General features: G+C 36.6%; 1 protein-coding gene across 1 annotated transcript in view; it reads left to right on the plus strand.

Annotated features, from left to right (window-relative positions):
• The window catches only part of LOC131077555 (uncharacterized), a 164,545-nt gene that overhangs the window by 84,045 nt on the left and 55,467 nt on the right, over positions 1 to 25,033 (plus strand). The window contains exon 11 of the mRNA XM_058015073.2: positions 14,673 to 14,752. Within this exon, the coding sequence (XP_057871056.1) occupies positions 14,673 to 14,752 (80 nt within the window). The remainder of the gene's footprint in view (positions 1 to 14,672; positions 14,753 to 25,033) is intronic.

Genomic DNA, 25,033 nt, shown 5'->3' on the forward strand with positions numbered 1-25,033 from the left:
CATGATTATGATTTTGGCATTGGATAAAGATGGATTAGATCGACGACTTGCTTAACATAGTTAAGTGTCGATCTAAATGCTATCGGGCTAATAACCCGATAGCATATTAATGTCGATTCATTTATGAATCGGCATTAATATGCTATCGGGGTATTAACCCGATAGCATATGTAATGCTATTTGTTATCGGGTTTAGTTCATACCGATAAACATTTATAATCGGGCCATTAACAAAGCATCATAACTAACACCGTTTCAACCAAGTGTTTAAGTATTAAATGTTAGTTACCAAACATAACCGAAATCGGGATGTGCAATATGGAAAGACACCGATCAATAGGTGCCTTGATCGGTCATGTCTAAAAGACATGACCGGTCAAGACATCTATTGACCGGTCTTCTAAAACATATAAATCCCGACATGAATCATTTGGAGAAGACATATAAAAATATTAATGATCTCTCTCCTTCAGCCTGCAACAAAACAATCAGATTATCAGACAATATAATCATATAAAATTCTCACATATATAATTTGTTCTTTTATTGCAATTGAATAAAACTCTACAAAGTGATGTACCTTTGAGTACAATCTCATATGGCCAACATCAAATTTTTATTAACTAGTCTATTAATATCACATAACAACAGAATGAGACATTGAATCTACGAGACTCCAGTGACGAGATGTGAGTTTTTTCATTGTAGAAAAACCAAGGCTCAATTATGACTGGCCTTCGTTGTACATGAAGACACTAAATGCCTTAAAAGCATCAACTGATGTTAACTATTTGGTAAAATTACAAACTTACAATCCTAAAATATGATTCCTCCTGTGTGCTAGAATAAATACATCTCAAATCATAGAGGTATTCTAGGCTTCTAGCCAACTTTTGTTTTCAGGATGCCTGTCAACTATAACTTTCCATCCAAGAACTTCATTTAGCATGCGTCCTCATCATCACATCAAGTTCAATTTATTGATAGTGACAAATTTCAGTTTCACATGACTTTATATAAGTCCAAATTGGCAACTCACTTAGCAATGGCCTAAAGAGCTACCTTTGTTGACCTCCATCAATATCTATTTTGTGTTTACATATTAAGTTCTAAATTAGGCTAAAAATATTCTGTTAAATTAGACTTGACTCTAAGTTTCTGGTTCAGGTTCAGGTTTGGTATAGTTGGGTTTGCCCATAGTTTAAAAATCTTTTGAGTATTCATGAGTAAAAAGGGCTTAGTGAGTAATTTTGCTAGAAACTTGCTTGCTAAGTTTTTGACAAGCACTCACCAAGCATTCTTCAGACTCTCCTTCTATGTAATGTCCCCACTTTGAAATAAAATTTAATAATAAATGATAATAATAAAATTAAAATATTTTAAATAAAATTAAAATATAAAATAATATAATTAAATATGATTAATTAAAAATTAATTAAGTTAATGAAAAGTCAAAAGACATGAAAGGAAAAGTTGTGACTCCCTCAACAATGAAATATAAAAGGGAGAAGAGAACCTCATTTGAGAGGGGGAATAAGTTGGAAATGAGAAGTGCAGATCTGATTTAAATAATAAGTGCAGATCTGATTTTGAAAGGCTGTGTCCCTTTCAAAGGGTAGAAATAATGAAGAGTTGTGCACTCTTTCAAAGAGTGCTAATGGTGAAAGGGTATGTCTCTTGCCAAAGGGCATACATGATGAAGAGGTGTGACCTCTCCCTCAAATTGAGAGATATAGAAGGAAGGAAAAAAAAGACAAAAAACTAGGCCCATATCCACACACTGGCCCACAGTCTGTACAGGTATGCATACGTATGACCGAATAATGAAGGTTTAATAATGTTTATATAAAAGCATGTCCCCCTTTCGATATATACATGTCACTTCTTAATCTGAAATGATATTCTGTGCAAACGCTATAGTATTCTAAATCATTTTCTTAGTCTGAAATAATATACTATATAATACTCTGAGAATTCATATGCTGCAAACACTATAACACTTTTGGATGTTAACATATTGTTGACGTATTTAGAAATAGAAGTATTAATTTATATCGAATCATTCTGCAATATCAATATTAGTCACTGAATATTCATAAATAACAGTAATAAATTAAATACGTATTGAATCATTCTGGGAACACGGTACATGACTGGAAAATAAGGGTAATAGAGTAAAATCTAGAGTGAATTAAGTCATGACAGATATGTAAACAATTGGTATTTGGCGGAAATTGATATGAGTAAATATTCTGGAAATTAACTGATAAATAAACAAAATGATAATAAGACACAAACATTGATAATAATATATTTACTAATGACAGTCTGAACCAAATCCATCCCTGAGAAGTAGGGAGAACTACTGGAGGGCACCCTACCTGATAAATGGGTAGGGAGAACTGCTATAGGACACCTTACAAGATCATTAAGTGGGGAGAACTGCTGGAGGGCACCCTACCTGATAAATGGGTAGGGAGAACTGCTATAGGGCACCCTACAAGATCATTAAGTGGGGAGAACTGCTATAGGGCACCCTACCTAATAAATGGGTAGGGAGAACTGCTATAGGGCACCCTACAAGATCATTAAGTGGGGAGAACTGCTATAGGGCACCCTACCTGATAAATGGGTAGGGAGAATTGCTATAGGGCACCCTACGAGATCATTAAGTGGGGAGAATTGTTGGAGGGTGCTCTACCTGATAAATGGGTAGGGAGAACTGCTATAGGGCACCCTACAAGATCACTGGGAAGGGAGAACTGCTATGGGGCACCCTACAGGGTAGTATTGAGTATGGGAAACTGTTGATAAGACACCCTACATTAGTATATTTTCCCATTATTCCTAATCTATAATTTAGTGTTTGACACTGCTACCTTAATTTTAGTTTATAATTAATTCTGAATATACTTACTTATATGTTAATTACTTAAATAATTCATAGCATCTTCTAACCTGGTTTTGCAGGTTTGGACAAGCAGAAATTTAGGTACGTACTTTCAACCCTACTAGGACCCATAACTAGGGCATTTCTAGTTATTTTCCCTAAGGGACATTACATTCTAGTATAAAGTTTTCCCTTTTTTTTCGTATGTTTTTCCATTGTTGTCGATTTGAACAAATTTTCAATCTTTTTCCTAGATGAATTAATTTAATTTTTTCCTTGGAGGGTTTTATTTCAAACCCATAGAATCATTTAGCTATCCGATATGGGAGCACAAGCCTTAGGATGAAACCTCTTCAAGTGAGAGCCAAGAACTAAGGGGAACCCATTCCACCAAAGTTGCTTGGGGCGCAATCTTGGCCTCATCATTTATGGTGTTTGGACCTTGCACTCAGCAAGATTTGATCCTTGGTGGGCTCATTTAGAGCCAATCAACTTCACCAGCAGATCAAAAGCCCATTGACTTTTTTTAATAGTATTTTGCATGTGATTTAAGTTTATTTTATTAGTTTATGTATTTTTTAATGTTGAATTTTTCCTAAATTTTGCCAAGTCCTAAGTCAAAATTTTGACCTCATAAGTCCAAGTTTTCAACTATATTTTCAGCCATACAACATACACATTAAAAATATTAAAAACATTAAAAATAACAATGATTTTCATACAATATACAAAATTAAAAACAAAATATATATCAATTGCCAAATGTTAACGGTAAACCAAAATAATTTATCTTTGTGCAACTGTAGATAGGAATGTTTTTCAAACTTTTGTTCGATATGTTGTTAGTGACCTTGAAGTCATTTTAGTGTAGGTTTTTCCTAAATATTTTCTTTTCTTTTTTATTAAAAACTTTGCTTTTTTGTGATTTGGGTCATAGATTCTCCCTGTTTTCACCCATAGTTCTTGGGTTTGTGGGTTTGGTCCACATACATCTTAGACATGTTGGGGCCAAACCTAGATTGGGATTCATGCTTGGTCGGAACAGTTTGGCAATGGGATGGGTTTTGGCTGAACCCATCAACACGACACCATCTTTAAAAATGAAAGTCTCCTTGATAAGTTGATCTTCAAAAATTTCCTCAATTTGCTTTTGGTATATGATCTCGAGTGATAGCGCCCCATTGAACTATTCATCATCTTTTGGCTCTATCTCAATAATGTTGGAGGTCTCTTCCTTTGGGATGGCTTTAAGCTCCTCGTTTGATTATTCTTCTTGTAGCAAGAATGAGTTTTCACTTCCTTGGTCTTGAAACGGTGAAGCATCAAATGGTAGAGGATCATGATGAGCCTCCAAGGCTCTTATGCTTTCTACTATGTTTTCCCTCTCAATCTCTTGATGATCTTCACAAGTATCCATGTTTTGTAGAACTTTATGCCTTAGTGCCTCCACACATTCTTCTGCATTGGCTAGCACCTTGCTAAGTCTAACTTCTTTCGTTGTTTTATCAACTTCCTTGGACTCAAGGTTATCCTCAACTGTGACGTCCCGATTAATTAGCTCATCTATACTATCTCCTTGCAACCCATTCAACAATACCTCGAGAGGTCGAAGTTGGTGATGAATCATGCCTCTTGCAACTATTCGATCGTCTTGAAACAATGTCAGCAGTGACTCCTCTTATGCTTTCTCTTGGAGATCTTTTAGCCCCCCTCAAATAGCATGATGGCGATGATGTCTTTGAGCCCCCCCTCAGGTTGTTCTTCATACTTGGGCTCACTTGTGATAACTTGTAGCTCTTCGTTCAACCTGTCTATAGGGTTGTTTTTTCCTTAAAGACTGCTACTGGATATTTCTTGCTATTCACTCTCAAGGACCTCATTTTGTAGCATGAGCAAGTATTCCTCAAGGAAGTCTTCCTCTTGCAATGAGTGTAAATCACTTTCTTCCTTGATTGTTTGGTCAACACCTTGATCACCACCTGCCACTACCTCTTCAGCTTGGATATTTTCTTCTTCAACGTACTTCCTTTTTTCGTGCAAGATATGGAAAGCTATCCACTGCAATACATTGATCATCAAGTGGACCTGTGTCATTGACTTGCAGCTGGCTTCCTTCACTGTCGGATGATGTAGTGATGCCTTTTTCTTTTTCTCTTCTATACTCCTTAGCTGCAATGTATGCACCCCAAGATCTATTCATGATACACTTCCCTAGATAGGATTGGCAGCCCAAATTGGCATCTGGCCTGGTTGATAGCCTCTTCACATATCAGACAAGTGAATTCTGAGTGAGTTGCATTGTGAATCCGACACCAGCAGGAAAGCAACACGCCTTCGAGTCGTATATTATCCATCTCAATTTGGTTCAGAACTCTCAACTTGAATATTGAAAAAGGATCATTCTCATGGACATCATTGTTAGGTCTTATGCACAATTCTAGCTTGGGAACATCCCAAAAGAAGATTTTTCCCTGTAGAACCAATTCTATCCTTGACAACAATGTCAAACAATGCATTTCATCGTGTTCGTTTGTATAATGGATTTTGCATTGCCCTAGCCTTGCAAACTCGGACACACAGAATGGTTAAAGTTGTGCATTCGGTCTCCACCAAAGTTGAAGAATATCAACTTCTTGCTCATCTTGACAATGCCACTGCCCCTCCTTTGAGAAATCTTTCTTTTTTTTAAATTTTTTGTTTTCTGAAATTTTTCACTTTTTGGGGATTTTTTGAAATAAGAGAGATCTATAAAATCTCAAATGTAACTTGAAAGCTCAACTGTTTCCAACCTCTTTTGTGAATCCACTTGATAATCTAGCGATCACCTTCTTTCTTTGTACAAATTCTGTCGAGTGTTGCTTCAAAATATGACTTGATAAGTTCTGGCATCAACTGCTTCATTCTTGTATCCACAATCAAGCCCTCGTTCTAGCGTCAATTCTGTTGATGTATTTTTTATGCACCTCAAACACATAATAAAATACCAAGGTATCTTATCCTCTCTTGAACAAAATCTTCCCAAATGCTAAACTATGTGATCAATTGGAAGACTCCAAGGTTTCGAAGTGTCGGGTCTTGAGGTGTGGATAAGCTCAATGGTTTGATGTGATATTGCTAGAATCACAAGTGGACTTACGTTGAATGCATGAATGCTTGGATACTTGGATGTTACTAGAACTTTATCATATGATATTGCAATTTTTTGATGCTTTCTCTCCTAAACTAACTTGAATTGAGAAAAAGGACAAAAGGAGAAGGGTTTAGAAAGACTAATCTAATCCTAGGAATGTAAGAGACAATGAATGACTGGGTAAAACTCAACTAAACTCTACTTCGCCATCAACAAACAACTCCAAAAGGTTAGTGCGATCTTCTAAGGTAAGCACATGATGTTCAAACCACTATTAACAAGGATACCATCAAGGCAATGCATATCAAGGTGTGAATAGCAATTGAAGTTAAGCTCATTTAAGGATTCCAGTTGACCACACAAGGCAAATTTACAATCAGCAAATCGCTAGTGTTATGGATAATTGAATTTACCATTAATCATTCACAATTCCTTTCATTCATCTAATCAACATGAAAGCAAATAAGAAGTAGAGACCATGCAACATGTTGAATCAACATACGAAATTCACCATAACTTCAATGAAAAACAATGTTTCTTGCAACAAGATCTTGGCAACAATCTTTCGTTCTCTCCTAATCTACTTGTACTCTAACTTCTAATCTACCTACTCTCCTAATCTCTATCTCTTCAACTATCAACCTTTACAAATGTGAGAGTTGGGCCTTATATAGAGTTATCCTTACAGTAAACGGCTCAAATTGATTCACAATCAATGGCCAGGATCGAAGGATAGAAACCCTAATTAGGGTTTGTTACGACCACCATTACATTGGCCAATGAGAGATGAAGATAAGTAAGATAAATAATATTTGATGTAGCGCCATGTGTCACTTATTCCATCCTTGAATGAATGTTGACTTGGTACCCTTTGATTGAACAAATGATGACTGGAATGCAACCTTGGCTTGTATTGTAGACTTAATCAATTTGCCTTGAACATTCTTCATGATGCTTGGAATTCCTTGTGATACTTTGCATTTCATCCTCATGTTAGGGAGTTCGCCTTGAACAATTTCCTCATTAACGTTCTTTGACTTTGAGATCCCTTGATATAGCTCCTGATTTCCTGATGTGAAATCCTTTGTGCTTATGTCTTGGATTTGTCTTTCCCTCACTTGTTCACCATCATGGTGAATTTACCTTCATGTTTGAGCTAGTCCTCATCTTTACTTTTGGAAATCTTTGTCTTGAAATCCTCTTCCAATCCTTGAAATGTTGATCTTCATCATTCATATTTGATGTTGTCCTTGCAATATGCTTGTAGAGTCCTTTGGATTTGAACCTTGATTCCTCCTCATAGCATTGTTTGAGTTTCTTCATTCTTGCATTTCACTTGATTGTCATCTTGGAGCTGATCCATCATCATCTGTTGCCGTGAAGTGTTGAGCGCTTGGTATCCTTGCAAGGTGCATCCTCTTTCACCTCAAGCCTTGATTATTGTGCTTCCCTTCCTTCTAGCAAACCTGTAAAACAAACAAATATTGAATCAAACACCCATGGGATAAACCTTGTTTCAACCTTGGAGTGGAGATTCGTTCTCTATAGGGGCTCCTCATTCCTCATGACTAATGCTCTTCTTTTGTAATTCTGCCTTCAAGTGGAAATCCGACCCTCATCGAGACTCATTGTCCTTGAAAATTTTGTGTTGATTTGATCACCATTTGATGGAGTGGAAGTTTGAACACTATCAGGACACTTCAATGTTCCTTACTTTGTCCCAACTTGTGATAGGTAATTTGAGCAATTAATTTTTCAGAACTAACTTAGGTTCTGATTTCAAATGATTTTCAGACTTGTGAGCTTTTTAAAATCAGAAATTCGAAGTTATGAAACATAATTTTGGAAAAATATGAGGATCTTAATCCAAATCTGGAAAATTCCTCTTCAGTAAACGTGATTTTCAGACTTAGGTTAAGTCTGATCATAATTGCTAAGTCTGAATACACCTTGCTATACTCAGAAAATTGTGTATTTTAATGTCAAAAATGTAGTTCTAGCTCTGATTTTCAGAGTATACAATCTGAAAACACCTCTGAAAATGCAACCTTAATGGCTAGAAACACTTTTAACAATGGTGCAACCTCAATGTGCACTGCAATTTGCCCCCAATCACCTGGAGACGAACACGTCTGAGCATAAACAATGGCTGGGCATAATCACTAGATCAGCAAACAAGGGCTGAGAATAAGTTAATACAAATTGATGGGGCTGGAAATGTTGATTTGGTCTGAGAATGATGGATGGAAATGATGTTTCAGATCTGGACCATCAATGTCGCCCCTCTTGGATGCTCACAAACTCCCTCAATGGTGGCGCAATCAGCCCCCTAGGCAAAATCGCACCCTCCACAACAATGGTGCCACTCCAAATTCAGCCCCTTTCAGCTCCCAAACTGTCAAATCAGTGATAATATAATAATATATAAGCACTAGATTGGGTCTTTTATTCATGTTTTCACCTTGTAAATTCACCACACAGCCAATGTGGGATAACATGCCTTTACCAGCCTAGTGGAAAATCGATATGCATTGGGATTTAACACTTGGCGCATTTCACTTTGCTTGATCATTAAATACATGTGGTAGGGGAAAAATCGATGCCATTTAGGACACATTTGTCATTAAAATTCTCACTTGCATTCAACTTTTAGCCACTTGGGGAAAATCGCACCTCCTCTGGACAAACAATTTCACTCAACTTCATCCCAACATGCCAATCATGACCTTGAGGGGAAAATCAATAGCCATCTGGACAACTAAATTGATCATTTCATGTAAACACAGTCCCTAGTGGAAAAACATCTTTCATCTGGCCTCCTAATCTCATTAAAACTTGTCAAATTTCATTAAAGCACTCTCTAGGGGAAGTTCGAACTCCAACTGGGCACTTTCACTTAGTCATAATTCATCATTTTGTCTCGAGTGAAAAAATGCACCTCAAAGGGACAACACAAATTTGTCCACATTTCACTTCGTCTTACTCCTTCTCCTATCTGGTGGAGATTCAAACCTTATCTGGACACTCAAATTGCACTTAACTTAGTCATTTTACCTCCTAGTGGAAAAATGTGAGTCATCGGGACACATTTTCGCTCTTGAAGGCCTGGTGGAAAAACAATCTCCTTTGGGACAACCTCAGTGGAGAAGCCAAATGCATCGGGATTTTCCCCAAAAACACTATCCACGAGGGAAAAAATGCACCTCATCGACATTGAGACCATTTTATCATAAAATCAACTCTTTTTGCTCAAAAATGGAGTGGAAAATCACGCTTCATCAAGATAGAGTCCATTTTAATCTTTATTGCTCAGTGGAAAAATGCCTCCCATCGGGACAACTCATTTTTATGCCTTAATTTCATGGGGAAAAAACGTCTTCCATTGGGACTGTGATGATTTTCACATTGTAAAAGCCCAAACTTATCAAATTTTATCATTTAGCAAAGTGGAAATTCTTTTTCCATAGGGACTTTTAACATTTTAGTTGGATTTGAGGAGTGGAAAAGTCGAGTCCATCAGGACTTTGTGCATATTTGACTTGATTAACCTCATATTTGACTTGATTAACCTCTTAGGAGTGGAAAAACGACTCCTATAGGGACTTTTGACGATCTAGCACAAAATTCACACCAATTTGCAACATTTAAAACACATTACGCTCACATCTAAAGAAAGTTGCAATCCCAACACTTAGAAAAATTTAGGATCATTTTAACAATTTTAACATCCTTTTGCATTTTGATTGATACCCCTTCACTAGCAAAGGATAAAACTAGGAAACCAGACAAAACATCTACCCTAACAAGCGAAAAAGTGGGGGTTCCCCATTTTTGCAATGGGGTGATGTGTGAAAAGGTCACAAGTCAAAATACTAGGCTGTAGAATTAATTGATTGGTTTTGTGATGCCACAAAAGCAAAGTCATCTGTTGCTCTTTGTTCATCTGTAATGTCCCCTATTTATAGCCTATAGGTTGTCAATTCCCAAAGGGAAACATACATTACTACCTACCATGTTACAGTAATTACAAATCAATGACTAGGGTTGCTTATAGTACAGTTAGGCATTGTCCTTAGTCAGGCCTAATCTTAATTCCCTTCTAATTTCTAATCCTGAATGGGAGACTTGTTTGTTTAGGGCGCGATGGTACCATCTCCCTAATGCAGCCTAGATTACCGGAACCTCAGTCCATTCACCCTTGGGGCCCGCAGCCCAGATTTCAGGATCATGAGTTCTTTCACCCTTGGGGCACATCTATCATGAGATGGTTTTACTCTGTCTCTCCCTAACGGCATCACACCACTCCTCAATAAAAACTTTAAAAAGGAATTAGAACTGGTTAAGAGCTTAGGACTGTAAATATGTCAATATCTTGTTGTACTATGAATGCATATGAAATTAAGTATGACTGTCATACATATTGTAGTCTATATTAATATTACTATTCAATTCTGCATAAGAGCATTATCAGGCTCCATATAATAAGCATACATATTAAGCACATCCCCATGCATACCACCAAGAACAAAGATGTTACTGTCTGTAACTTAATGACAGTTCTGATCTGATCTAATCTGATCGATGGTGATATCACTGGAGGATTTTGATTCCTTTCCTATATATCTCTCAATGTGAGGGAGAGGTCACACCTCTTCATCATGTATGCCCTTTGGCAAGAGACACACCCTTTTACCATTAGCACCCTTTGAAAGAGTGCAACTCTTCATTATTTCTGCCCTTTGAAAGGGACACACCCTTTCACAATCAGATCTGCACTTCTGATTCCCAAATTATCTCCCCTTCAAATGAGTTCTCCTCTCCCTTTTATACCTCATATTTGGGGGAGTCACAACTTATCATTTCATGCCTTTTGACCATTCATTAACTTTAATCAAATTTTAATTATATTCTTTTATATTTTGTTTAAATTTTTATTTTTATTCTTTTGTATTTTAATTTCATTATTATTGTTCATTATTAAATTATATTTCAAATTGGGGACATTACATCATCCTTCTCAACAACATTTGCATATCCTGTCTTCTTTTGAGTCTTTGACTACTGGCAGGATCTTGTTGTCACTTCTGACAATCTTTTATGAAGTGTCCTAGCTCTTTCCAATAGTAGCATTTCCACTTGGATCATTGCATTGACTTATTACCCTTTGAAGATTCACTTGATGAACTAATTGTTTTATCTATTTTTCTCTGATTCTGCTTTGTGCAATAAATGCACTCTCTGTTCTTGCTTGTTTCTCCTGCCTTGGTTACTTTTGTAAAAGAAGTGATGAGAATTTCTCAAAGTCAAGTTTTTGAGTGTCTATAATTAAGTGCAAGGATTCAACAAAGAAATCAAATGATGGTAGCAAATTATGCATTATCAACACAACCAAATCATGGTCACCCACTAGCTTTTCAAAGGCTACCACTTGATCACTGAGATCCTTCACGCACAAAAGATAGTTAGAAATAGATCCTCCTTACTGCAACTTAGTGGAAAAAAAAAAGATTTTTTAAATACAAAGCTCTCCCAGCTTTAAATGCTTGATATTTTGATTCAAGACTTCCTCACAATGCTGAAGCTACTACCTCTGGCACTAGTTTATCTGCAACAGTCAATTTTAGAAGCATTAAAGCCCCCTTGTGCCTTTTGTCTTAGTCCTTTGAATGATCTTTAGGTGGTGCCTCCTTGTTCAACATGATCTAATCAAGATCATGATACTCTCAAATGATGAGTATATTGTGACTCCATGGACAATAATTCTTGCCAGTCAACTTCTGAGTCAGACAAAAGCAATGTTAGGATTCCTGTTATGGCAACAGACTCCACCAGACTTGGGATTGATGAAAGCAATTAAATTAAGAGATCCATTAGAGCTGGAATAGAACCACTTTTCAGGGATGTTTTAAACTCCAATAGACTCAATGTGGCAAGTTTTCAGGAGAAAATTTCTCACAGTTTGAAAGATATTAACTAACGATATCTTTTCAGGCAATTTATGGAAAAAATTTAATTGAAAGTTTCAGCAATTCTGGAGCAAAAAAATTTAACAGGGATTTTTATTATGCTAAAACTCAATTGTGGCCAAGTTTCATAAAAAAATAGCTTCCCAGTCAAAAGGTATAGGGATATGCTTTGGCAGTCTTGCAGCTGTACATCTGGGAAAGAAAATGGGTGTTGTATACGTATCAATGACATCAACAACTTAACACTTAAGAATTTGAAATAGTTGGAAATAATATCAGCTGGTTGTAATCCGCTTCCTGATGTTTCATACCTTTCTGAAACCTCATCTATGATAGAAAATCTTAGTCGAAAATCTCCACCACCAAAAAGGCAGCAGCAGCAAACAAATTCTGTTTCACAGCCTGCAGTGAATTCTACGAGAAAAAGGCCTCATCCACATCTCAAGGCCCACAAATATCTCAATACATGAATGTATACAGATTGGAGTTCGGGAACTAGATGCAAATGTTTGAAGCTGAACTTCTACCTCATTCATTCATGCATATAACACAGTACCTGCTCATGTTCCTTGCATGCTATACATTTTTTGCTGAGCAAACTGAGGCTGCTAATGCTCCCGCTCGTCCTGCTACACACGCCAGCACCTTTATGTTCTCCAAAGGCATGAGCTCCTGTAGGTCCATGCCCCACCCGGGGGTGTTGCTGCACACAGGTCCATGTAGTTTGACCTATGATAACAAAATGATCTACCCCTTTTTTCTCTCTTCAAGCACCTTCACATCACTTAGAAAACACAATTTTTCCTTCTCTTTCTACTCACAACATCAACCAGGCATTGGAGCCAATGAATATTACATTATTCTAATTATATAAGCCAAAGAATGAAACAATCTATCCCATTATTTAGGAACAAATTCCTAACAACCTACAACCTCTGTAAAACAAATTACAGCAATGTGCCATTTCTAGTGCAATAATAAGAAATATAAAGTAATTCCATTATGCTAAGATATATGCTAACATTAATCGATATTAATCTAATAGTGGGAACTTATATTCCACTTTTGTTTAGGTATGATTAGTGCAAGTGCCACAAGTGTTGAGCCTACCAACGTGGCTGTCTAGGCATCAGATCACATAGCTGCTACCTCAAGACAGGCTATGTAGTATGGGAGGAGAGTCATTATTGCTCCATTTATTGGCAGTGGGTGGTTCTTTGCATCAGATCACATAGCTGCTACCTCAAGACAGGCCATGTAGTATGGGAGGAGAGCCACTATTGCTCCATTTATTGGCAGTGGGTGGTTCTTTGCCTATAGGGAGGTCTTTTCATATTCATTGGCCATGTGAAACAAAAGTCATGCCTTTTTACTCTGTTATCCTTTAGAACCTATTGTTTTTGGCCTTCCTATTTCAACTGAATGTCCTTTTGAGTCCCACTGACTGATTTTTGTTACTCATGGACATAGTATAAATTGTGAGGTGCTCTCCGATGAGCATATTTAGATCATGCATGGACCTTTTCACAGAAATGGATGATGATGTTACTAATTTTGGTGCACCACATGTTGCTGCCAGTACTCCTCTCGTAGATTTAATTCTGATGTTTTATTGCAAGGATCTCCAGATTAGGATTTCAACCCAAGATTCTACCAACTCTTGATAAGCTTGATTTATGTATTCCTTTCTAGGTTGCTTCATTGTTTTTTTTTGGCCTGTTTTGCTCATGGTGTTTTCTCTGCCCTGAATCTTGGCTACTATAACTATGTTTATTTTTGATTCCCGTCAACCTATTATGCTCACTTGTGGACATTAATATAAATGACTGCTTTCTTTCTTCTCTGTAGCCCAGATCTTTTTCCAAATGCTGGATAGCAGGTGGACAACTATTAATGACACCGAGAAACAAGAGAGGTTACCTTGTTTTGTAGTTTCCCTTATATCTGGCTAAATAAAACTAAAACTACGTCAAGTTAAGGAGGTGGATTCAATTTTTTGCACATGGATGTGTGATGCAATAGTTAACTTGTCAGTTGATTTGCAAGATATACTGTGTTCAAGTACCAGGGTGGACATTTGTTGTGTTGTCTATGTTGGTCCTTAGGGACAGTGTGCTGTGCTGTATGGGAATGAAGCCCTCCCCTTTTTGGCTTTCAGACTGAGCATGGTTATTGCCCAGACTAATCTAATTAAAAAATAGTGAATACTTATGTTGCTAAAATAATTATCTACTTCTCACACTAGAAGATCTGGGCTAAGCTTTGAGGTACTATGGGTTCAATATCAAAATCCTTCCCAATCTCAAGGGTATTCTTTATGCTATGTTCGTGTTGTCTTTATCATGGCATAGATTACTGTTTTAACTTTTGTTTCTAATTCTATTCTATTCCTAGATATAGAACAAAGTTCTATTTAATATTTAACTTTTTTCCTTCAATCCATACAGGAAACTTACAATCACACAATGTTTTGAACACGATAGATTTTCCAGAATGAAATGTTTGCATTCTTAATAAAGGTCACAGTAATACATGCAACTAATGACATTTCTTTTGTAGTTTCTAAAATTCATCAAATGTGCATTCTAAATGCTTTTTTGTGAAATAATAGATGTGAAATCTTATTTGTATTATAATTTGTTCTCTCTCACTCATAGCGTAGTTTAATGTTTTGGCATGATTGCAGTGGACCCCACCAAAGCTAACTGTTCCATTGCTGAATTTAGTGGATAAGATTTTTCAGCTAAAACGAAGGGGTTGGGTGAGGTAAGCTCAATTGATTTGTTAGTTGATATATATGATCTTTTCAAAATCCTAGAAAGACCTATTTAAAATCTTTATGATTTATGGTGCTGTTTGTAACATGTGTATTGCAGAATTTTTAATTTAATTTTTCTTTTCTTTTTTGCTTCATTTTGATATTTTTTTGGTCTGTGAGTTGCTTAGACAAGTTATCTCATCACAATTGCTTATAAATGATTTTTATTTCCATTTCCTTTCAGTGAATTGAAATATTTAAATATTATTTTTATTTCCATTTCCTTTCCTTTCCTTGAAATAATTGAATACATATATTTTTTTTATAATTTCCTTTTCTTGAATTGAAATATTTGAATATTTAACATACCCTTTTTATGCGGATTCTTCACTAGTATTTCATCTAAGAACCTAAGTTACTGGTTCGGGTTCGGGCACCGGTTCGGGTTCGAAGAACCCGGTACGGCAAAATTTTGAAAAGGGGTTTGGGTTCGTTAGTACAAAAACATGTAAATTATATATATATGCTGCCTATATGCATGAATTAAGATTAGCATGTCACATAGCATCATATAAACAACCTAACTAAAACAACAAAACCAACATAAACTTGTAATCATAGCATCATGATCATACCATAACAACATCATATACATCAAGTTTAATATCAAAATGATAAAATAGTCAAGTATCATTGTTTCAACTTTCAACAATTTAAAGTTTGATCATTAAATGGATTCTCTAATGGGGGTTTGGGGCAACGCCCCTTGCGGGGGCCTGGGGGCAGCGCACCCAGCGGGGTCAAGGGGCAGAGCCCCTTGCGGGGTCGAGGGGCAGTGCCCCTTGCAGGGGTCTGGGGGCAGCGCCCCCAACGGGGTCAAGGGGCAGAGCCCCTTGCGGGGTCGGGGGGCAGCGCCCCTCGCAGGGTCCCGGGGCAGCGCCCAGGGCCAACACCAAATTACAACCTTCAAACCCACATGGAACTCCATGGCGTGCATCATTTTTCTGCTTTTTTAAGACGTCAGGAGCAAGGCCAAAGAAGTCAAAATTCTGATCAAGGTGCATTCTCCCGTACGAGAATTGTGTTTTTGTTCTTTCGTACAGACTTGTGCTTCTCTCTTGGAATTTTAATTTTTTATGTGGTGGAATTAAAAAAAATTTAAATTTTGCAAAAAAAAAAATCCATTTTTGGGCTGTCAGACCCCTGGGTTCGACTTGGGTCCTCTTGGGTTCGACCCTGGGTCCTCTTGGGTTCGCCCTTGTTTGAACCAGGCCTGTGAACCACGAACCCTATTCGAACCACAGGCGAACCGAACCCGAACCCCGAACCCGGACCGTATCGGACCAGTACCAGGGGTCTAGGGGGGCCGAACCCGGTAACTTAGCTAAGAACCAATGATCCAGTTTTGTACCTATTACTAACTCAATATATGCTTGAATGACTTGTTGTCTTGAGGCATGTTGTGCTAAGCTTGGAAAGTTTAAGTAATGACCTATTGATTTTAAGCAGAGATGCTGTATTCTGTGCACTTGTGGTCATACAGTCATTGTCAATTGAACTTTCCTCTAATATGACTGATGGTTGAATGACTGACACATAAAAAAGACTGGCAGTTGCTAAAGAACTAAGCAGTTTTTCCCAATGTAATTGTGTAATCCCAACATTCAAGAAGTGTTGAACACCGTGTTTGTAAAATATGGTATTGTATCAACTGAGCATTTTTTATTGTTGACATCAACTTATGTGTATGTTCAATGCCTAGGTGATTGACAATGGTTGAAGGGTCAATTATATTTAATATGTTTGCAGTAACTTTCTTTGAAGATGGGAAAATGCCAAGCTATAAGCATTTACATAGGTGCCAAAGGCATTTTTATCGAGTTAATTGGTCACATTCTCAATACATAACATACTTGGGTCCTAAATCAATGATGACATCAAATATGTCAAACAATATTTAAGTAGGATATGCCTGATTATATATTCTTCAAACAATATAGAAGTAAGATATTCTTGATTATACATTAATAAATACTTTACACACGTAGAATAAATTTGGAATTCTGGATTTCTAGATCAGGTTCTCCGTTTAAATATTCAGAACTGGCTTACCATTTATAGAAATGTATAAACAGAAACACCTCATTGACAAATATTCATTGCATAAACAATGGGCTTAAAGATTTTTAGGGCAATACCCTCATGGGAAATAAAATCTCCTCTGTATTATAAGGAAATTATGAACAGTGTACATCCCAGGTGTCTCAAATCCACACTTGTTATATGCAAAGCCAAAACCATTAGTATAGCTGTTCTCATTTTATTCTCATCACAAAGGGTGCAAATGGAAAGAAATAACAGAAGGCAATTGTGAATGCATTCTCCCATTTTTACTCTATTCCAAGGGAAAACTCCAAATATTTTGTAAATGAACTGGAAATTTTTGGCTGACATGACTTTAATACCAACAATAAATAGGACGAACCCAACATGCCCCACATTTTCCTGACACTACGATTCTATTGATAACCACAAGCAGGATGTGCCCACAACATGCCCACTCTCTCTCGTCCTCCACTAAACCAAGCTATCAATTGGCACAGAAGCAACAACTTGAGCTAAGCACCATTATACAACACTATAGAGACCATTTGTTCAAACAACCTTGCATATGATTGTTCAAGGAACAATAGGCATTGAAAATTGCTACTTAATTGATTGCATCAAGAATTTGCTTAACAGTCCAAACTAAGTGAAACAAAGCCTGCTAATAGCACTCACACCTACAAGAGTTATTGCTTTTAGCATACATTCCTCAACAGTCCACGCACCTTGTATAATCCTAATAAAAGAAATGTACCAGTTACAAGGACAATCTTTTACACTATTTTAAGAAGAGATGTGAAACATCAAATGCATCATCATCTAGAGGAGATGAACTTCGTAGGCCCAAATTTACTATAAAAAATAGATAGCTGCGTGCATGAGGCATTCCTCCACCACCACCAACAATGCTTCAATTGTGTGTCCATAATTTTCATTGGTGACTTTGCCTAGCTATCAATTATCATGGACAAACCAATATATGCATTGCACTTGATTGCAAGGATGCTGTGGCAAACATTCATCACAATTGTCACACTAGAAATGATATCTGACAAGAAGGTGACAATTATACCCAAACACAATTCCATGCCACATCAGTGAACATACACAATGCAAGACCAATGCAAAATGATTTGGCAGGTCTTATGAATTTCGCAAATAAATTGTAAGTAGCCGATTCTGGTTTGGATCCTGGGTCAGATTCACGGATTTGGTTCATGGACTCAACAAATATTTTTTGGGCTTCGGTTCATTTTGGGTTTTTTCTTTACAAAAAGGCATATTTGCAGCCTTAAAGCATGAATTAAGTTAAGAAGACCACATAGCATCATATAATCAACAAAAGCACCATAAACTCAAATGTCATTTAAAATATAAATGATAAATATTATTAAATATTCATTGTTCAAACTTCAAGTTCAATATTAAAATAATAATTTCTAGTTCAACAATCAGTATTTAGCATCATATGGATTTTCTAAATCATAATCATTAACATTAGATAATGTAGGAACATTTGAAGAACCGCAAGTATTGCCATTGCCACTTGCATTAAAAGTGTGCTCGCTTTTTGACTTCTCAAGTTTAACATGTTAGGAAGTGGAAGCATCCAAGCAATAGCTTTGACTTCATATGCCACAATTTCATGTCTCCTTCCTTGTAGCCATGTTATTTGTGTGAAAGGAGGTACAAGTTGGAATGCATGTTTTTGAGGGTAATTTGTTGCATTTTATTAAGAGGGTGGAAGAATATGTGCTTCAATTCCTCTAAGATGTAAATGAATTAGCAAACTTGTGAAGAAAGTAGAGAGATAGAGTTATACATTATAAAAATAATTTTTTTTTTAAACTATAAATTAAATTGTAAATATTAAAAAATAAAAAATTATTAAATATGTGATAAGATTTTGATTGTGAGTATCCTTCTTGAACTTATCAAGAAGAGCCTCAATACTTGGACCATTAGATTTTACAAAATCAATGATCTCACTTGTGAATACATCCTACAAACCAAGATTAGTAAAGAGTCTATATGATATGTTGCCTTGTACCCTTCTACAACTTCATATTTCTATATGGGGCAATCCTCATTGGCACAAAAAGAATCTCAACACTATAATATTTTGGAATCAACACTATAAATGGAAGATTTATTCCCACCAAGATTTATTCCCACCAAGATTTAATTGATCATGATCCCACCAAGATTTATCTAGGATCATCTACTTATTATTTGTTGCTCTTTTATTGTTGTTTTCCCTTAATATGGACTGAATTTTACTAATGACTGCTAGAAAGTGCCTCCCAAACCTTTACAAGTCATCTCAAGATGATTGTGTTAGAGGTGAAATGGGTCCTAGCAACCTATTAGAAAATAAAATCATAAAAACCAAATTTTAAAGGAGAATATAATACACAATCAAATTAGGGCTCAAGTAGCTAACTTTAGAAAGAAAATTCAAGCAACTAAGTGAAACTATAATATAAAAATTTATATTGCATCACCTTTAACTTTAATAGCTCCAATTTTGAAATAATTTATTTATACCTATTGTGCGTTGCACACACTCCTTGTCGCCGACAGGGTCTTCCTCTTTAATGGTTTTTAGCCTTCGCCCTGTTGAGTTCTGCGCAGGGTGTCTCGTGTCTTTTTTGAGTGCCCATAATCAGTCCTGGGATGATGTTGTCATGAGTGTAAGCCTGGGAATCCGCAAGGTGAGTTTAATGCTCAAGCGTTAAAATTTCAAAATTGCTTGAGTTAAGTGAGAGATGAAAGCTTGCAAAATCGCCTAAATGTGAAAAAAGAGTTAAAAGCTTGCAAAAGACGTTGAAATCCCAAATTTCGCCAAAAGGAGAGTTAAATATGAAAAGAAAGTAAAAAGTTTGCAAAGCTCCCATTATCGCCGAAATTCAACTAAGGTAAATGACGAAGTGTCAAAAGTTCGCAAAAAGACCAAAAACGCCGAAATTCGGCAGCCAAGACTAAGCGTAAAACTTTAAAGAAAAGTCGAAGTTTGCAAATAGAGGTAAAAGGCCGAATTTCGGCGATATGAGTGCCAATCCCTAAAATGCGAAAAGGATGAAACTTTGCAAAATGGGCGAAATCGCCGAAATTCGCACTAAGGCGTAAAATCGCGAAGTTTGTTCAAAGTTTGCAAAAGGTCACAAATTGCCAAACTTCGGCATAAAAGTGCAGAATGTCAAAATGTCAAAGCTTTGCAAAGCTCCATATTTTCCCAAGCCTCGGCAATAAAGTGTGGAATAAGTATAAAGGTTTACGAAGAAAGCAAAAAACCCCAAAGTTCGCCATAGTAAATCGCGAAGTTTAAACTTTGAAAAAGGTCCCCAAAAGCCCGAAATTAACCATAAGGTAAAATTGCAAAGTTTGTTTAAAGTTTGAAAAAGACCAAAGATCGCCGAAGTTCGACAAAAGAGGGTAAAACGCGAAAATTTCGAAAGTTTCCAAAGCTCCATACAACCACGAAGTTCCCCACCAAGACTAAAATCGCGGAGCCTCCCCAACTTCGGCGTAGAATAAGATAGAGTGTTTAGCGTTTGAAGGATTGCAAAATCGCAGAGCTAAACCCCATTTTTGGCGACAACATAGATTTGCAGTATCGCGAAGCCCAATTCCCCAACTTCGGCGTAAAATAAGAAAGTGTCCAAGCATTAAAACTTCACAATCGCAGAAACCCTACCTTTCCGCGTCAAAATCGCGTGGTAAATTTCAAACTTAGGGAAGCGTCATTCCTTTTTTTGTGAATCGCGAGTTGTGCATTTTTTCCCAAAACGCAAGGCATAGGAAAGGGCATTTCCAAATTTCAAAAAGAAACAGCCCTGCAGGCTGGGTTTGTGCAGATTGACACCATATTTGCCAGGTAAGCTTGCTTTGTCTCCCTTGCAATCATTTGAAATGCATGCAAGATAGGTTAGATGTGTTTATGCAAAATTGATTAAATGATTAAATCCCGTAGACCGCATCTTTTCCCGTTTGAAAGGCATCAGGCAAAGCAGTTAAAATCAGTCTGTCTAAAAAGTTAACTAGCAATGCAAATTTCAGACTTAGGGAGTTTCAAACCTCATTCATTTTTGAAAATCTGATCTTAAAGACTTAAGTGCAAATTTAGCAATCATTAAACACAGCCGAATAGTAAATTTTTTAATCGAAGAGCTTAATAATATTTCATGTCCAAATTAATTGTAAAGTTATTTCAATTTCAATTAAAGAACAAGTTATGAACTATGTATGCTATAAATGGATATGAGGAATTATGTCAATGTCTGATAATTCTGATTTTATCTGCAGGTCTGAAGGAGAGAGATCATTTAATATTTTCTATGTCTACTCCAAATGAATTCAATTGGCATATATATCATTTAGGCAACCAGTCAATTGGTGTATTGACCGGTCATGCCTTTTAGGCATGACCGATCAATGCACCCATTGATCGGTGCCTTTGTAATTATACCATTAACACAATGCTGATTATCGGTTCAAAACACCCGATAGCATATTGTAATATCATAATATAATGACTGATCAATGTAATGAATCGGTTCATATAAACACCGATGATTCAAAGTGCACGATGTATGTAATCCAACCGGTGCAGTTGTTAACTAATGTTAATTCCAAATGAAGCGGTGTATTCATTAAACTCGATAACAAATATGGCCGATATAATTACGCCTGATAACAGATGTGAACCGGTGCCAATGGTTATGCACCCGATAGCAAGTATGTATCGGCTAATAACCCGATGACTTATAGCATTTAATATGCTATCGGGTTAATACCCCGATAGCATATTAATACCAATTAATAATTGACATTAATATGCTATCGGGTTGTTAGCCCGATAGCATAATGATAAGTGATGTTTGTACAATCCGATAATCATATGCAATATAAATCTGACATGAAGCATGTAAATAACAGAACAAGGAAGGTTTAGGAAGATCTTATCTTGCATAAGCTACCATGCATTAACACTCCCTCTTAGCTTTGGAAGATAGATAAGGCAACCTGCATCACATTTCCTTTTCATAACTAAGATAATGTCAGTCAGCAAAAATCATTTATACATGAGAAGTACCATCAAGACATATGATACAAAATAGAAGAACATCAGCTGAGCATGTGACATAAAGTATTATTTTAACATGTGATAAAAGTAAGAGAATCATCACCTGATCATGTGAGAAATCATCAAAACATGTGATCTGTAAGATTCATCAAGATATCACCTAACACGTGACATTAGTATTGCCTAACACGCAATACTTAAGGATAAGTCTATGAGAAAGGTTAGTTTCTCATCATATCCAAGTTGTGATAAGTGCAATAATATTTATAAATGTTTATCACAACATAGTCATGACAAATCCATGACTTACCAGAGATCCAATCATGATCAATGGTTAAGATATCACCTACACGTGATATCAGTATTGCTTAACACGCAATACAAGGATAACCATATGAGAAGTGTTTAAGTTCTCATTATATCCAAATTGTGATAATGCAATAACATTTGTACAAATGTTGTATCACAACATAGTCATGACACATCCATGACTTACCAGTGATCCAACATGATTACTGGTTTGACTATCATAAGATCGTCACCTTATGATGTCTATATACAAGTGTTCAGTGTCTAAGAGATCGTCACCTCTTAGATATGAACACAGGTGGCAAGAAGCCAAGAGATAGTCCAGACATGACAAAGAAGTTTACACATTAAACATCTTAAATATATGTAAGTATAGATTACAAAGCAGATTACCTTTCTATCATACCTAAACCCTTTCTGAAGTGATCAACCTTCACTCTGGAAAGTGGTTTGGTTAGAATATCTGCAGTCTGATCTCCTGTACACACATATTCTAACTTTATCACATTCCTGTCAACCATATCTCGTACATGGGATCTCAATATGTTTGGATCTCAATAAGTTTATGGAAGTTGGTTTCCATAGGAGAGGTCATGGGTCTGCAGTTTAGCATTCTAAATCTTGTCAATATGTCCAAGGTGTACTTCCCTTGGTTCAGTACAATATTATCAGAATTCTGCCAATCCTAGGAAGTAATGAAGAAGCCCCAAGTCTTTCATATCAAATTTTGTGGATAGATCTTTCTTGCATTGATCTATTAGGTGATTATCTCCTGTAATTAATAAGTCATCAACATATAAAATTAATATTAACATATCACCTTTATTTCTTTTGAGATAGAGATTAGGATCTGCATCATTCTTAGAGAAACCCAGCTTTGAGAGATAGGTGTCAATTCTTTCATACCAAACTCTGGGAGCCTGTTTGAGCCCATAAAGAGCTTTCTTGAGTCTACACACATGAGACTTTGCATCATGAATTTCAAACCCTTCAGGTTGCTCTAAGTAGACTTCTTCCACGATCTCGCCATTTAGGAATGCTGTCTTAACATCCATCTGATGTACCTTCCACCCCTTTGCTGCTGCAATGGCTAGGACAACTCTTACTGATGTGTACCTGGCAACAGGTGCAAATGTTTCTTCGTAATCTATTCCTTCCTTCTGTGAGAACCCTCTAGCTACAAATCTGGCCTTGTGTTTTTCAATACTGCCATCTGCAGCATGCTTGATTTTAAACAACCATTTAGAAGACACGACAGACTTCTTGGTTGGCCTAGGAACAATCTCCCAAACATCATTCTTCATAATGGACTGATATTCTTCAGTCATGGCATCTATCCATACTTGATGTTTGAGTGCATCTGAAACATTGTTGGGTTCAGCTTTAGATAGATCATTCATAAGTGCAACATAGTTGATGAATTTATTAGGCCTCTTGCTTTCCCTGAAGGTTCCTGAAGGAGCAGCGAACTTCTGAGCTTCTACTATAGTTTTGGTGGCCCATAGTGGTCTTTTCTTGCGATTATCTATAGGTGGGTCTTGTGTTTCACTTATAGTTTCCTCAAGATACTCCCTCTGAAGCTCAGGAGTAGGTTCTTCTTCTAGGTTAGGAGTAGGATTATGAATTTCAGGTTCTATTGTATTTTGGGCCCTTTTGAAGGCTAAATCTTCTTCGAAGATTACATCCCTACTGAGTTCAATATTTCTCTGTCCTTGTACATAGATTCTGTAGGCTTTAGAAGTTTCACTGTATCCTACAAGTATTCCCCTTTTTCCAGAGGGTTCTAGTTTTAGTCTTTTCTCTTTAGGTACATGAATATAGACCGGACACCCAAATATCCTAAGATCGCTGATATCTGGTTTTGTCTTGGTAAAGACTTCCTCAGGAGTTTATCTTCAAGGTGTGAATGAGGACATCTATTTTGTATGTACACAGCAGTGTTAGTTGCTTCTGCCCAAAGGTTCAAGTTTAGATTTTGATCTAGTATCATGGCTTTGGCAGCTTCTACTATGGTCCTATTTTTCCTTTCAGCTACTCCATTTTGTTGTGGATTATAAGGTATTGTCAACTCCCTCTTAATCCCAGAATTTTTACAAAAGTCTTTAAATAGTTCTGATGTGTATTCCCCCCCATTGTCAGTTCTTAAGGTTTTAATTTTGTTTTCAGAGAGATTTTCTGTTAATGTTTTAAACTCTTTGAACCTACTTAGGATCTCTTCTGATTCTTTATATTTCAGAAAGTAGATCCATGTCTTCCTAGAGTAGTCATCAACAAAAATTACATAGTACAAAAATCCCCCTAGCGAGGGTACGGACATAGGTCCACATACATCAGAATGAATTAACTCCAAAACTTTGCTAGTTTTCCTAGTACTATTCTGAAATGCATTTTTGGTATTTTTACCTAAGGCACACCCTTTGCATGCCTCTGAATGATATTGCTTCAACTTAGGTAGACCTGTGACAAGGTTTCCCATGGTTGACAAAGCTCTATAATTCAGATGACCTAATCTCCTGTGCCATACTTCATTTGCATTAGTTGCTTCATGGATCAATGCTAGATTGGGCTCTATACATAGCTCATACAAATAACCTTGTCTTCGACCAATGACCTTAGCGTCTTTGATGGAGGATCTCTTTGGCCAAGCCAACACCTTGTTTTCCATGAAGGTCACTCTGTATCCTTGATCTTCTAGTGCTGATATGGAGATTAGATTTCTTTTGATGCCTGGAACATATAGTACTTCTTCAAGTTGTAGTGACATGCCTGACTTCAGTTTGATGGTGCA

This window comes from Cryptomeria japonica, chromosome 6 (assembly GCF_030272615.1).
Source record: "Cryptomeria japonica chromosome 6, Sugi_1.0, whole genome shotgun sequence".
NCBI lineage: Eukaryota > Viridiplantae > Streptophyta > Pinopsida > Cupressales > Cupressaceae > Cryptomeria > Cryptomeria japonica.